The sequence below is a fragment of the Coffea arabica genome, chromosome 8e, assembly GCF_036785885.1.
Source record: "Coffea arabica cultivar ET-39 chromosome 8e, Coffea Arabica ET-39 HiFi, whole genome shotgun sequence".
NCBI lineage: Eukaryota > Viridiplantae > Streptophyta > Magnoliopsida > Gentianales > Rubiaceae > Coffea > Coffea arabica.
In genome coordinates, this window is record NC_092324.1 from 22,305,651 (window position 1) to 22,318,742 (window position 13,092).

General features: G+C 41.2%; 1 protein-coding gene across 1 annotated transcript; it reads right to left on the reverse strand.

The window, feature by feature from the left end:
* Nucleotides 1-2,389: 2,389 nt before the first annotated feature.
* Nucleotides 2,390-12,190, reverse strand: LOC140012686 (uncharacterized). The gene is made up of 6 exons (XM_072060967.1): nucleotides 12,130-12,190; nucleotides 8,635-9,032; nucleotides 8,355-8,579; nucleotides 7,637-8,200; nucleotides 7,062-7,438; nucleotides 2,390-2,879 (listed from the first exon to the last, which is right to left on the reverse strand). The coding sequence occupies exons 1-6, from the start codon at nucleotides 12,188-12,190 to the stop codon at nucleotides 2,390-2,392; spliced, it is 2,115 nt and encodes a 704-aa protein (XP_071917068.1).
* Nucleotides 12,191-13,092: the final 902 nt, after the last annotated feature.

Here is a 13,092-nt window from a genome sequence, read left to right on the forward strand (position 1 = left end):
CTCACTTCACACAAGCTCATGTTTTCACATTGCATACATTCATTTCATTCATTTTTTCGTCATTAGCATTACTCGTGACCTCTTAGAGGGCTTATCCTTGGCTATCACAACTCATGTGATCTAGTCCGATTGAGCCTCTAAGAGATATTTGTCCCTTTCGATTCATCATTAGATTTAGGATTGCATCCATGTTAGTTACATCCAAATGCGATACATCTTTGGCTAGAAATTAGGAAAATCATGACTAAATCATGCAACTAGCTTAGGCTAGGTTGAGAGGGTGCCTTAGACATTGTCTTTGCCTTCCCTCTCTTCAACCGCGACCCCTGAACCATTTTCTCTGATTTATCGTAGATTTTGGAGTCAATCTAAAAAGGTTTTTTTTACATTTTTAAATTCACATTTTTTGGGTGACTTGGTACACCCTAACTCGATACCAAGTGGCGACTCCTACACTCTTATCAAAACCTTTTTAGATTACTATTTTGGCCAAACCGCCGCATTTCAAAGTCCCATGGCCTTTTTCTTTTTCACACACATCACTATTTTTCAAACCATATCTCACTCACTTATTATATTATATTTATTTTTATTAAAAAATGAGGCGCGACAAAAGCCAAAGATGGAATTTTTTGACTACTCACCTTGAAATCTCAAGAAAGGAAGCAACTTTACACCACTATCTTTCAAACTACTTCACCTATTACTTCACTACCACCTAGCTAAGGATTTTTATGGAGTGATTTGAAGTTTTCTTTGTTAAGTTGTGAGATTGAGCAAGATTGAATAGAAGAAATTTGATAGCTTTTCTTTCTTTTGCTCTCCAAGAAGCTCGGCCAAGAGAGGAAACAAATAAGAGGATTTTTGGCCAATTTTTGATATTTATTTGGTAAAGGTGGTAAGATGGTCTTATGGTCAACTTCCAAGTCCAATAGCAAAGTGACATTTGTCCCTCTCTTTAATGCTAGGTTATCCTTTTGTCTCTCCACTCTCATCCATATAACAACCTCTAATTATCTCTTAGCACCTAGTAAATTAATTCCAGTATCCCAAATTTAACCTAATTGGCCGAATTTTACCGAACTTTCCGCACTAGCGGGTCCTACGTCCGGTATACACTCTTAATTTCTCAAAACCTAACCGATACTAGAAAAATAATCTAAAACCTATATTTACTCATAAAAATTATCTAGAAAATTTTTCTAAGAAAGAAAATGCAGAAAAGCATGCAATTAAATAGAATAAACCCAGAAAATAAGAAAATTTCGGGCTCTCACACTCTCTCCCTCTTAAAAGAATTTCATTCTCGAAATTTCTCACATCGATTCACAAACAGTTCAGGGTATTTCTTTTTTATATCTTCTTCCATCTCCCAGGTCGCCTCTTCGACTCCGTGGTTCTTCCACAGGATTTTCACTAAGGGAATTTGCTTACTCCTCAGCTCCCTCACCTTTCGATCTAGCACACGTACAGGTCTTTCTTCGTAGGTAAGGGCTTCATCTATCTCAATCTCCTCTGGTTGTACAATATGAGTCGGGTCAGGGTAGTATTTCTTGAGCATTGACACATGGAAGACATCGTGTATTCGGGACAAACTTGGCGGCAACTCGAGTCGGTATGCAACTTTCCCAACTCGTTGGAGTATTGGGTAAGGCCCTACGAATCTTGGTTGAAGTTTCTTTCCTCTACCCATCATAACACTTCGCAGGGGTGTAATTTTAAGAAAAACGCGATCTCCAACTTCAAACTCCAAGTCTTTTCTTCGATTGTCCGCATAGCTCTTTTGGCGACTTTGAGCAGTTTGGAGTCTCTGACGGATCAACTTGACTTTTTCTTGGGCATCCTCCATCCAAGGGATAACTGTTGGGTCCAAGACTTTCTTTTCTCCTACCTCATCCCAGTATAGCGGAGACTGATACTTTCGTCCATAAAGAGCCTCATACGGTGCCATTTGAATCGACGAATGGTAGCTGTTGTTGTAGGCAAATTCCACTAATGTCATATGTTGACCCCAACTACCTCTGAAGTCCAAAACACACGTTCTTAACATATCTTCAAATGTCTGAATCGTTCGTTCCGACTGCCCATCCGTTTGAGGGTGATAAGTGGTACTTAGATTCAATTTAGTTCCCAAGGTCTCCTGAAACTTTTGCCAAAACCTTGACACAAAACGAGGGTCCCGGTCGAAAACTATACTTACAGGAACCCCATGTAATCTCACAATCTCCTCCATATATACCCAAGCCAACTTATCCATGGAATACTTCATATTCACAGGTACAAAGTGAGCCGATTTGGTTAACCGATCGACGATCACCCAAACGGCATCATGTCCTTTTTGTGTTCTAGGCAAACCAGAAACGAAGTCCATGGTAATGTTCTCCCATTTCTATTCAGGTATCTCAAGAGGTTGTAGTAATCCAGAAGATTTTTGGTGTTCAGCCTTAACCTGCTGGCAGACTAGACAAGTTTGTACATATTGAGCAATCTCCCTCTTCATCTTATCCCACCAGTATAGCTGTCGTAAGTCCTGATACATCTTAGTACTATCCAGATGGATAGTGTATTTCGATCGATGAGCTTCATCCAGAATCTCCCTCCTCAAATTCTCATCCTCAAGCACTACAATGCGATTTCTAAACCTAAAAATTCCCTTAGGACTTAGATTAAAATCAGAAATTTCTCCTTTCTTCACTTTTTCCACCCACTTCTGAACCATCGGATCCATAGTTTGGGCCTCATTGATTCTATGCAATAGGGCGGATGTCACCCGGATATTTCCAAAGGTGATCTTTTTACCCTCCATTTTAGGGTTCCACTCACCAATAGCTTCTAACATTTCCCACTCCTTAACTATTAACCCAGATATTCGAGCCTTCCTGCTTAAGGCATCAGCTACTACATTAGCCTTACCCGGATGGTAGTTGTGTGAGAACCCGTAAATTTTCGTATTTTCTAGGGTTTTATTTTATTTAATTACACGCCTTTTATGCAATTTCTTTATTAGGAAAAAAAATTTCTAAATAAGTTTATGCGTAAATAGGCTTTTTAAAAGTATTTTTCTAGTATAAGTTAATTCATGAGCTTTTAAGAGTATATACCGGGTGTGGGACCCACTAGTGCGGTAAGTTCGGTAAAATTCGGCCAGTTAGGTTAGGTTTCGTATACCGGGATTAATTTAGCAGGTGTTAAGAGATAACTAGAGGTTACTAGATGAATTGGTGTGAGAGGGACAAAAGGATAGCCATGCATTAATTAAGGTGACAAGTGTCACCTCCCTATTTCATCTTGGACTTTGACTAATTGGCCAACTTTACCAAATAATCCCAAAATTCACCAAAAATTTATCATTTCTCTCCCTCTCTTGGCTGACTCTCTCCACAAGAAAAGAAAAGAAAACTCTCAACTCTTTGGCTTCCAATCTTGCTTAATCCTCAAATCTAACCGATTAAACTTGGATTCTTTCCATAAAAACACCTAGTCTAGTGGTTGCAAGGTTGGTTATCAAGTGGTTTGGAAGATTAAGGTGCTAAGTTGCTTCCTTTCTTGGGTTGGTAAGGTGAGTAGCCAAGAAATTCTTTCTTGTTCATGATAATGCTAAATTGGTGCCTTGTGGTAGTTGAATAAGTGATTTTTTGGATGATTTCATGACTTGTGGTGAAGATTGATGGATTTTTATTTTATGCTTGATTTTCTGATTTCATATGTTTAGTGTTGGTTAGTCATGGATTGTTGGTTAGTTATTGTGTAAAATGCAGTTGATATATGTTGGATATGGTTGATTGTGCAAAAATTCTTGTTTGGGGCAAAATTTCCAGGTTAGGGTTTCAAACAGGCCTATTCTGTCCGAATTTATTTGAGCAGGTTAGAGGCTGAATTAGGTTAAGATTAAAACATGAAAGTTGTAGAGAATGATGTTTTATAGTTTCCTACAAAATGTTAGCCCAATTGGAGTAACGTAGCCTGTGAAAAGACTGAAATACCCCTGCTGCCCTGTTTCTGTCTGAAACTGATAATCAGCTTTGGTAATTGGTTAGGTTGACTGGGAATACTACTGATTTAGTAGTTGATGTATTCTTAACATTTATAGCCTTGTATCTTAGAGTTCAGTTGGCTTTGGAATCACTTGAATTGGAGTCGTAGGTGCTGAGATATGAGTGAATGAATCAGGACTGCTGGTTGCATTTCATAGTAAACTGCAAACTGGAAAATCTGGGGTTGTTTTGGTAAATTTGACCTAGATACATTGCAAAATGGACTGAGTGGCCTTCTTCAACATTGTAGCCCTTTCTCTTAGCTTCGAAATTGTGTAAATTACATCTCAATCCGACAAGTATAGCTTCATTTGTGGTAATTCCGCTAAGCAACAGCAAATCTGCCTTTTATTTTCCAACCCAAACTTCGTTTCCACATATGTCCTAGTTTGATTTTGCACTTATACGTTCCATATGATTTTACTCTAGTGATATGTGGATTTGGTTTATGACTCATATTCGAGCCTTATGGTGGCTCTAATTAAAGGTGTTTGATAGCTTGTGATTTGTGGATGTTGAGGTTTGGTTGGAAAGTAAAGAAAGACAAGGGAAATGCTGTCAAAATTTTCGAGGAGCTTCTGCACAGTCTCGGGAAATTTGCTATATCTTGATGTAGGAATGTCGGAATTGAGTTCCGTTTGTTGCATTTTAAACTAGATTCATAGGGATATAAACCGTGTAAATTTCAGGCCCTGTTTCTATCTGTGAAATTTATGGTGATTTTTCAAAATTGACTGAAATATTGTACCTGTTCTGTCTTTCACTGGTTGAAGCAGCAACTTAAGGCTCGAATTTGACTGCCTTGTGTTTTGAATCTTACAATGGTGTCTTCTGGAAAGTTATAGCCCTTTGAATGTATTTTCCAATGATATAAATTTTATCAATTTTGGGCTTACAAAACTTGAGATATGATTTTTCTTATAGGGTTGTGCAAACTGGAAAATCCTATTTTCCTAGTATTGATCTTACTTTCATTAGCTACTTCCAATTTGGATTTGGTCAGTCATTGTAGGTAGGGCTTTGAGGTTGTTCATGCCTTTAAGACTAATTGTTACCTTTTCACTCCGAGGTCACCTCTTCGCTTTGCATTAATGGTTCTTTTGACTAGGCATATGGCTCGTAACCGAGTCTCACTTGCGAATTCCATACTAGGTCTTGGAGTCAAGTTTTAAGTGTTTGCCTTGATTGTTCTAGGAGGTGCCGACGATTAAAGCCACACTTGGGAAGGAAACTTTTCAAGTTATCCTTATTTGAACTGGTGAGTGTACCACTCCCTTGCATTGTCGCTATTTGAGTTATCTGTACTTGAAATGTATGACATGAATGACTATGAATCCTGTTTAGTTTGATTGAGACGAGGGTGTACTTTATCACACTCGTTCTCTTGCCTGTGTTGTACAAACTGAAATCTATTACTTGTACTTGTTATGGACTTGGGCCTGTTACCTGCACTTGTTATAATGTCGTTTGGAAGTGTGTCCAATGACCTCCTTGTTAAACTTGAGCTCAACCTCATGGGGAGTTAATTAAATCGAGCCATGCAAGGGCTTGGTAGAGGAAATTGACAATCCGTGGGTGCCTGTTTTTATGGAATCTTTGAATATTGAGACTCTTGATTTCGGTATACTCGAGTATTACCATTCCCGTTTCTATTTGGCATTCGGGCCCGGTAAGGGGGTATGTTTGGTGAATGGGATTTGGCGTTAAAATGGTGTTCTATTGGATTGGTTTCCTTATTTGGAAGTTGACGGAGGGTCAATGTAGTCGGATCAAGTACTGCAACGGGGATTTGGCTCCTGAGAGCCACATGTATCCTTTCTATCTAAGTTATTTTACTCATCTCCTTATTTGATACACCTATGTGATTAATTGAGCATGAAGTTCCTTGGTTCTTGACTGTTATTATTTTGGTGCCTCATTGAGCTTCTAACTCACCCCGTTCCGTTATCCTTGTTTTCCTTACAGGAAACCACCTTTTGGAGACTCTAATATTTTGAAGCATGAGTTGAGCTCGTTTTAATCTTCTTTTGTGTAGCTCCTCGATGCATGGAAAACCCTAAATGTATCTTAATACAATGTTTTTTTTTGGATCTGTAAACTTACTAATATGTAGATTTTGAAGTGTTTCCTCATGTTTATGTAACATATGTATTCGGGAATGTACCTACTTTCATGGCGAACAAAGTTTCCTTGTACTTGGTTGGATCCTGCATGGTGGCGGCCCTTCCATTTCGTTTTGATTCTTGCAGTTTTATTCCGGTTTTGATGGAGGTATGACTGAGTCCCGGCGAGAGCTGGGCAGGCGGTCCGCCGAACCCTTTGGTTCGCCTTAGGGTGAGGTGGGGCTGTCACAGGTTGATCGTGCAGTCATAATCTTCTAAGAATTCCATCCAACGACGTTGTCTCATATTCAACTCCTTTGGGGAAAAGAGGTACTTAAGGCTCTTGTGATCAGAATAAACCTCAAAGGTTACTCCATACAGGTAGTGTCTCCATTTTTTCAGAGCAAAGACAATCGCGGCTAACTCCAAATCATGAGTGGGATAGTTTTGCTCATGGTTTTTCAATTTCCTAGAGGCAAAAGCTATCACGTTCTTGTTTTGCATCAATACACACCCTAAGCCTTCTTTCAAAGCATCAGTATACACAGTGAAACTATCCTTACCATTAGGCAAGGCCAGGACAGGAGCCATAGTTAATCTTTTCTTCAACTCCTAAAAGCTCTGCTCACATCGGGTATCCCACAGAAACCGACTATTTTTCTTTGTCAAATTGGTTAAAGGACTGGCAAGTTTTGAGAAATCCTTAATAAATCGCCGATAGTAACCTGCCAATCCTAAGAAACTTCGAATCTCAGTCGGACTCTCAGGTCTCTTCCACTCGGTCACTGCTTCCACCTTTGTCGGATCTACTGCAATCCCCTCCTTCGAAATTACATGTCCCAAGAAGGAAACCTTCTCCAGCCAAAACTCACACTTACTAAATTTGGCGTATAATTGGTGATCCCTTAGGGTTTGTAAAACTAACTTCAGGTGCTGCACATGCTCCTCTCGGGTTTTCGAGTAGACCAAAATGTCATCGATAAACACAACGACAAACTGGTCCAGATAAGGTTTGAAAACTCGATGTATCAAGTCCATAAAAGCGGCAGGGGCATTGGTTAGTCCAAAGGGCATAACGGCAAATTCGAAATGCCCATACCAAGAATTGAAGGCAGTTTTAGGCACATCTTCTTTTCGGATCAATAATTGGTAGTACCCCTGTCGAAGGTCCAGTTTTGAAAAGACCACTGCACCTTGTAACTGGTCAAACAGCTCATCAATGTGGGGTAGTGGGTACTTATTCTTAACGGTTACGTTGTTCAACCCTCGGTAATCAATACACAATCTCAAGGTCCCATCCTTCTTTTTAACAAAGAGAACGGGTGCTCCCCAAGGAGATCCACTCTCACGAATAAAACCCCGCTCCAAAAGGTCTTGCAACTGCAGCTTCAGCTCCTTAAGTTCAGCAGGTGCCATACGGTATGGGGTCTTAGAGATAGGTGAAGTCCCTGGTAACAAGTTAATCTCAAATTCTATCTCTCTTTGCGGTGGTGGATTCACTAGCTCATCGGGAAACACATCCGAATATTCGCCCACTACTGGAACATCTTCTACTTTCAGTTTATCGGTGGGAGTATTAATGAGAAAGGCTAGGAACCCTTGTGCCCCTCTACTCAGTAGTTTCCTAGCCCGAATACCCGAAATCATTGCAGATGAGGCCAGACCGCCCTTCACATCTAGCCTTAAGGTCGCCTCTCCAGGGATACGAAATTCTACTACTTTCCTCTTACAGTCCAGCTGGGCATCATACCTAGCTAACCAATCCATGCCCAATATCAGGTCATACCCCTTAATGGTTAAACTTATTAAATTCCCCAATAACTTCCTCTCTCCTACCCAGATTTCACAGTTTACATACATCTTACTAGTAACCAAACACTGGTTCCCCATAGGAGTACTTACTTCTAGATCATATGGCAAACTAATAGGGGTAATGTCAATTCCACTCATGAAATCAGGGTTAACAAAAGAATGGGTGGCCTCGGGGTCTATCAAAATTCTAGCTAGACGGTGGAAGACAGGGATCGTACCTTCCACCACCTCTGCCGAATCAGGGACAGGACGCTGCTCGATAGAATACACCGAGCAGGCACCTTCGGTTTCACCCCTTCTACTCTTGACTGCCCTGAGGTAGCCTTAGAAGAGTGAGATTGTGTCGTCCCTCTCATCTCTCGGGGTTGAACTGGACAGTTGGCTATCTGGTGCTCCGCACTCCCACAGCGTAGGCACTTCTTCTCCTTTCTCCAGCAGTTATCCTCTGTGTGGTTCGGCTTCCCACAGAACCCACACGGGCCACGAGAAACAGTGGCGGAACTCCCTTGTGAGGCACTCCTCTGTTGGCCTCATCCCGTCTGGCCACCTCTTGGCGGAGTCCCTCTTGCCGTACCCGGAAATCGTCCTCCTCCAGTTGCCCTTCCAAATTTGGGAGGGGTACTCTTATTCCCTTGAGTGGAGCTACTCCCAGAAAATCCACGTTTTTAATTTTGAAAATTTCTCACTTGGAGCCTTGCGTTCTCAGATCGTAAAGCTTTCTCAACAGCATCACTGAAGGTAGTGATTTGGGCCACAGCCAAATCCTTTTGTATCTCTACGTTAAGCCCCTGAAGGAAACTCCTCGCCCTCCTTTGTTCGGTTAAAATAAGTTCAAGAGCGAATTTGGACAAGCGGGTGAACTGGCTCTCATATTCAGCCACTGATTGGGTACCTTGGCGAAGTCGGATGAATTCGTCTTCCTTCTTCTCCTGGACCAATGGCGGAAAGTATTTGGCATTGAACTCCCTTACGAAGTTCACCCATGTTCTTGGTGTCTGTTCTCTCTCCCACTTGGTTCGTATATTGTTCCACCAAGAACGAGCGGCTCCTTCAAGCTGAAAAACCGCAAAAGTAACTTTCCTCCCTTCGAGTAGTGCATGGTGGCAAAAATATCAATCATCTTCTCCAGCCACTGCTCGGCCACGTCTGGATCGGGCCCTCCCACAAACTTCGGTGGGGAGAACTTTTGGAACTTTTAGAGGGCTCGATCCTCGCTCTCTACATGGTTCCCAGGGTTTCCGGGATTCCCGACAGGTGGGTTAGGATTGTGGCCCTGTTGTTGCACTACACGGGCCAGTAAGTCGATCATTTGCTGCACAGTGGCAGCTATCTGGACATTCGGATCTACCCTAGGTTCAGGGTTTGGTGTGACAGCCCCACCTCCCCCTAAGGCGAACCAGAGGGTTCGGCGGGCCGCCTGCCCAGCTCTCGCCGGGACTCAGTCGTTCACTAAAGTCCTCAAATAAATTACGAGATAAATCTCAAATATTACATCAAATTCTCCAATAATTACATGTCAAAAGCGAAGCGGAAATAATTCTCAACTATACATAAAATGATTTCCAAATCCAAACTATACAAAATATATGTCATCCAGTCACGTGAATAAGTACTACAAGTCCTTCCTTCGCTTTGAGCCCTGTGGGGGGGGAAAATAAAACATTTTTGGGGTGAGCTAGAAGCTCAGCGAGTAACCATTAAAATCAGTAATCAAATCGGTTTCACAATATTTCTTTTCAATGATGTCATAAATCAATGATGTCATAAATCAAATGATAAGTCCAGAAACGATTACAGCATTTACAAAACATTAAATATGGAGTATCAATAATTCAAGAAACATGTACAATGGAAAGCGATAGTAACATTCATGAAAGGATACATTCATTCTCCTGACATTTCCTCGCTCATTTGATCATTTATTTCATTTCATTCACCCCGTCCCTGGCTTTTGGCCAGGCTCCACCAACCTACATAGGTAATACTCGAGTACACCAAACGTTCACCCAAGTTCCTAATCGCCTGACCGAGTCCGCTTCTGGCTCAAGACGACCGGTAACAAGGGGCTATGGCCAGTTCAGCCCAAAAGGCTTACATTCATGCGCAAGTAATATTTCAATCAAAAATTTCACATTTATCGAGGTCGAGTGCGATAAAGTACACACTCGTCTCGAAAACTCGTTTTGGAAATCATTATAAGCGTTTAACACGTTATCAACCAAAATACAAGTCATGAAGTCAAGAAATATAGCAAACAAGGCACACTCACATGCCAGCACGCATGATATGCAAGAAAACATTTCAAAAGTAACTTTGGAAACAGGTCAAAAGTAAATAATGTAAGAAACGGATCATAAATAACTTTAGAAGTAGTTTGAGGTCACTCACCTCCACGGCTCTGAAACCATCCATCATATAGCATTGCCTTGCTCAAATCCAAGCCTTAGATCACAAACGCAAAGCAACCAAGTCCTTTAAAAGTTCGGACAGCACTTCCCCTGAATTTGCTAACTTTTCCAGCCATCATGGCTTCATTATATCCTCAGCCAGTCCCAAAGGTACACACACAACAACGAGTTCATCCAATAGCCATTCAGCAAGCTCCAAGTAGTACTAGTACAAGTCAAGCTAGGGAAAAGGTCCGGAAATGAAGGTTTAGCTCAAAACCAGAAAAACAGTTTTGGACATCACTTTGCGGTAATGGCACAACTTGCACTACGATTATCGGATTAGGGTGTAAGACCCACCATTTCGAAGCTAAGAACCAGGGCTATAACAATGTAGAAGGCCACTCAGTCCAAATCCTAGCGCAACTAGGTCAAAAAGGCAGAAAACCAACCCAGAACCGTAATTGCAGGTTCCCAAATCACACAAAACTGTAATCAGTCCAAGTCAGTCTATACAGGTCCAAATGCATTGATTCCAAAGGCATATGATAGCTAAGACATCAATATACATTTCATCAGAAGACACCAACAACAAAATCCAAATCAATTCCAGTCAAAACAGACAATTTAGTATCGCAGTTCGCACATTCTGTTCACCAAAAACAGCAACAGTAAAAATGGCATAACTCACTCTACACTACTCCAAATGCCCTGAAATTTTGTAGGCACTTCATACTCACCAATATCTACAACTTTGATGTTTTGAGTAAAGTCCAATTCGGCCTCTAGCTATGACCTAAAATTTCGGACAGAATAGGGGTTCATGAACCCTAACTTTTCACAATTCACTTCAAATCCAAAATTGATTGCATTTTCTTATCCAATACACCTCATAGAGTCATTATCAGCCATTACCATTCATCATACAAGGCCACAACATCCCCTTCATATTAAACCATAAAAATTCCCAATAAAATAAAAACTTCACCAAAACTCTTCAAATCAAGAAATAAATCATATATTCCTTCACTCATGCCACCATTAAGCATCATATAACCATCATTAGGTGTAGTAGAGGGTTCAAGCATCACTTACCAAGTAACAAGAGGTGTAGAGAGGTTGGCCACCTTAGAGCTTCAAAACAACTTCACTAGTACACTTATTATCACTAAAAGGAAAGGTTTTATGGATTAAAAATGGATGTAAACAAATGTTTTGGGTGATTTGCACCAAGTAGAAGCTTGAAAGTTGAAGAGTTTCTTCTTTCTTCTTGCTTAAAGAGGGCCGGCCATAAGGAGGAGAAAAATGGTGAATTTTGTGCAATTTTTGGATATTTAATCCTTTGGTCAAAAAAGTCAAGAATGTGAATAGTATTTCTTAAGGTCCAACCAATAGGAAAGTGACACTTGTCACCTCCATTAAATGCATTCTTATCTTTCTTTTCTCTCTCACATCAATCACTTCACACACACTAGTTATCTCTTAACACCCGATAAATTTTAACCAGTATCCGGAATGTAACCTAATTGGCCGAATTTTTCCGAACTTTTCGCACTAGTGGGTCCCACGTCTGTTATAAACTCTTAATTTCTCAAAAACTCTCCAATACTAGAAAAATCATTTGAAAACGATATTTGCTCATAAACTTTATCTGGGGAATGTTTCTAATCAAGAAAATGTAGAAAAGCGGGCGTTAAACAAATAAACCCTAGAAAAGTAGAAAATTTCCGGGTTCTCAAACTCATTTTTTTTTTCGGGGCGTCACATTTGGTCCAGTCAAGGTTTCCGCAGTACCTCTATCAGAGGGTTGCCTACTTCCACGTCCACGGTCTCGTCCACTACGAGTGCCCTCCATGGTTCAAGTCAATCTAAGGTCGAGACACGTAATAACAATTAAAGAACCATACGGGCATAAGCTTACAAACATAGCCAAATAATCAAAATAACACACAAAACATATATACACATAGAACATTTACACCGATAACACATAACTGTTTCAAACAGTCATATAGAAGCAGTCAGTCAAGTACATGTATACAAAAGTAATCCCATGAAACTGAAAGGGGTCCTCCAAAACAATATACAAAATTAGGCCAAAACAGCTAACTAAGCGCTTTTCCTAATTATTCCCCTCATGGGATCAAAAGTGGTTCAAAAGAGCTCTAGCCTAGCTTCCTACGGAGGCAACAGACTCTCCCCCCTGGCTAGAACTAGGGGTACTCCCCTAGCCAGGTGTACCACCCCTAGGAGCCACTACCTGCTCATTGGCGCCAATCACACCTTGGATCAGCACCTCACACTCGTTAATAATGTCTTCGAAACGATCTCTAACCTCCCGGACGACATTAGTAAGGTGGGTGTTCACCACCTGCAACTGTTCCCTAAGAGTGTTAGATGGCTTCTACTCCATAGCTATGTCTCCTTGGAGCTCTTCGATCCAGTCAGCCTGCATCCTCGTGATGCCTCTCAGCCTAAGTAGCTCCTGGTGATCCCTAGCGGCGGCACTCCTAAGTCTCCTCCTCTCATCTAGCACCGCCAAGACCACATGGTCGGTATAAGAGTAGTACTGGCAATGCCTACAGCGGCGGGTCCGGCTGGCAGTGTACCAAAGCCGGATCGGACCTCCCAGCCTCTCCTGGTAATCGATAACTCGTGGCCGCCTCTAAGGGGGCTCACCTCCACCCTGTCCACTCGTACTGGCCATAACCTACAAAGATAGTAAAAGGATTCATATCTTAGACAAAGTAAACATAA

Coding starts and splice junctions, on each gene's coding strand:
- LOC140012686 (XM_072060967.1), bottom strand. CDS start 12,190: ATGGAGGGCACTCGTAGTGGACGAGACCGTGGACGTGGAAGTAGGCAA. Junction 8,580..8,634: donor CTGAGAACGCAAGGCTCCAA/GTGAGAAATTTT, acceptor GCTCCACTCAAG/GGAATAAGAGTACCCCTCCC. Junction 8,201..8,354: donor GGAGAAGAAGTGCCTACGCT/GTGGGAGTGCGG, acceptor TCTATCGAGCAG/CGTCCTGTCCCTGATTCGGC.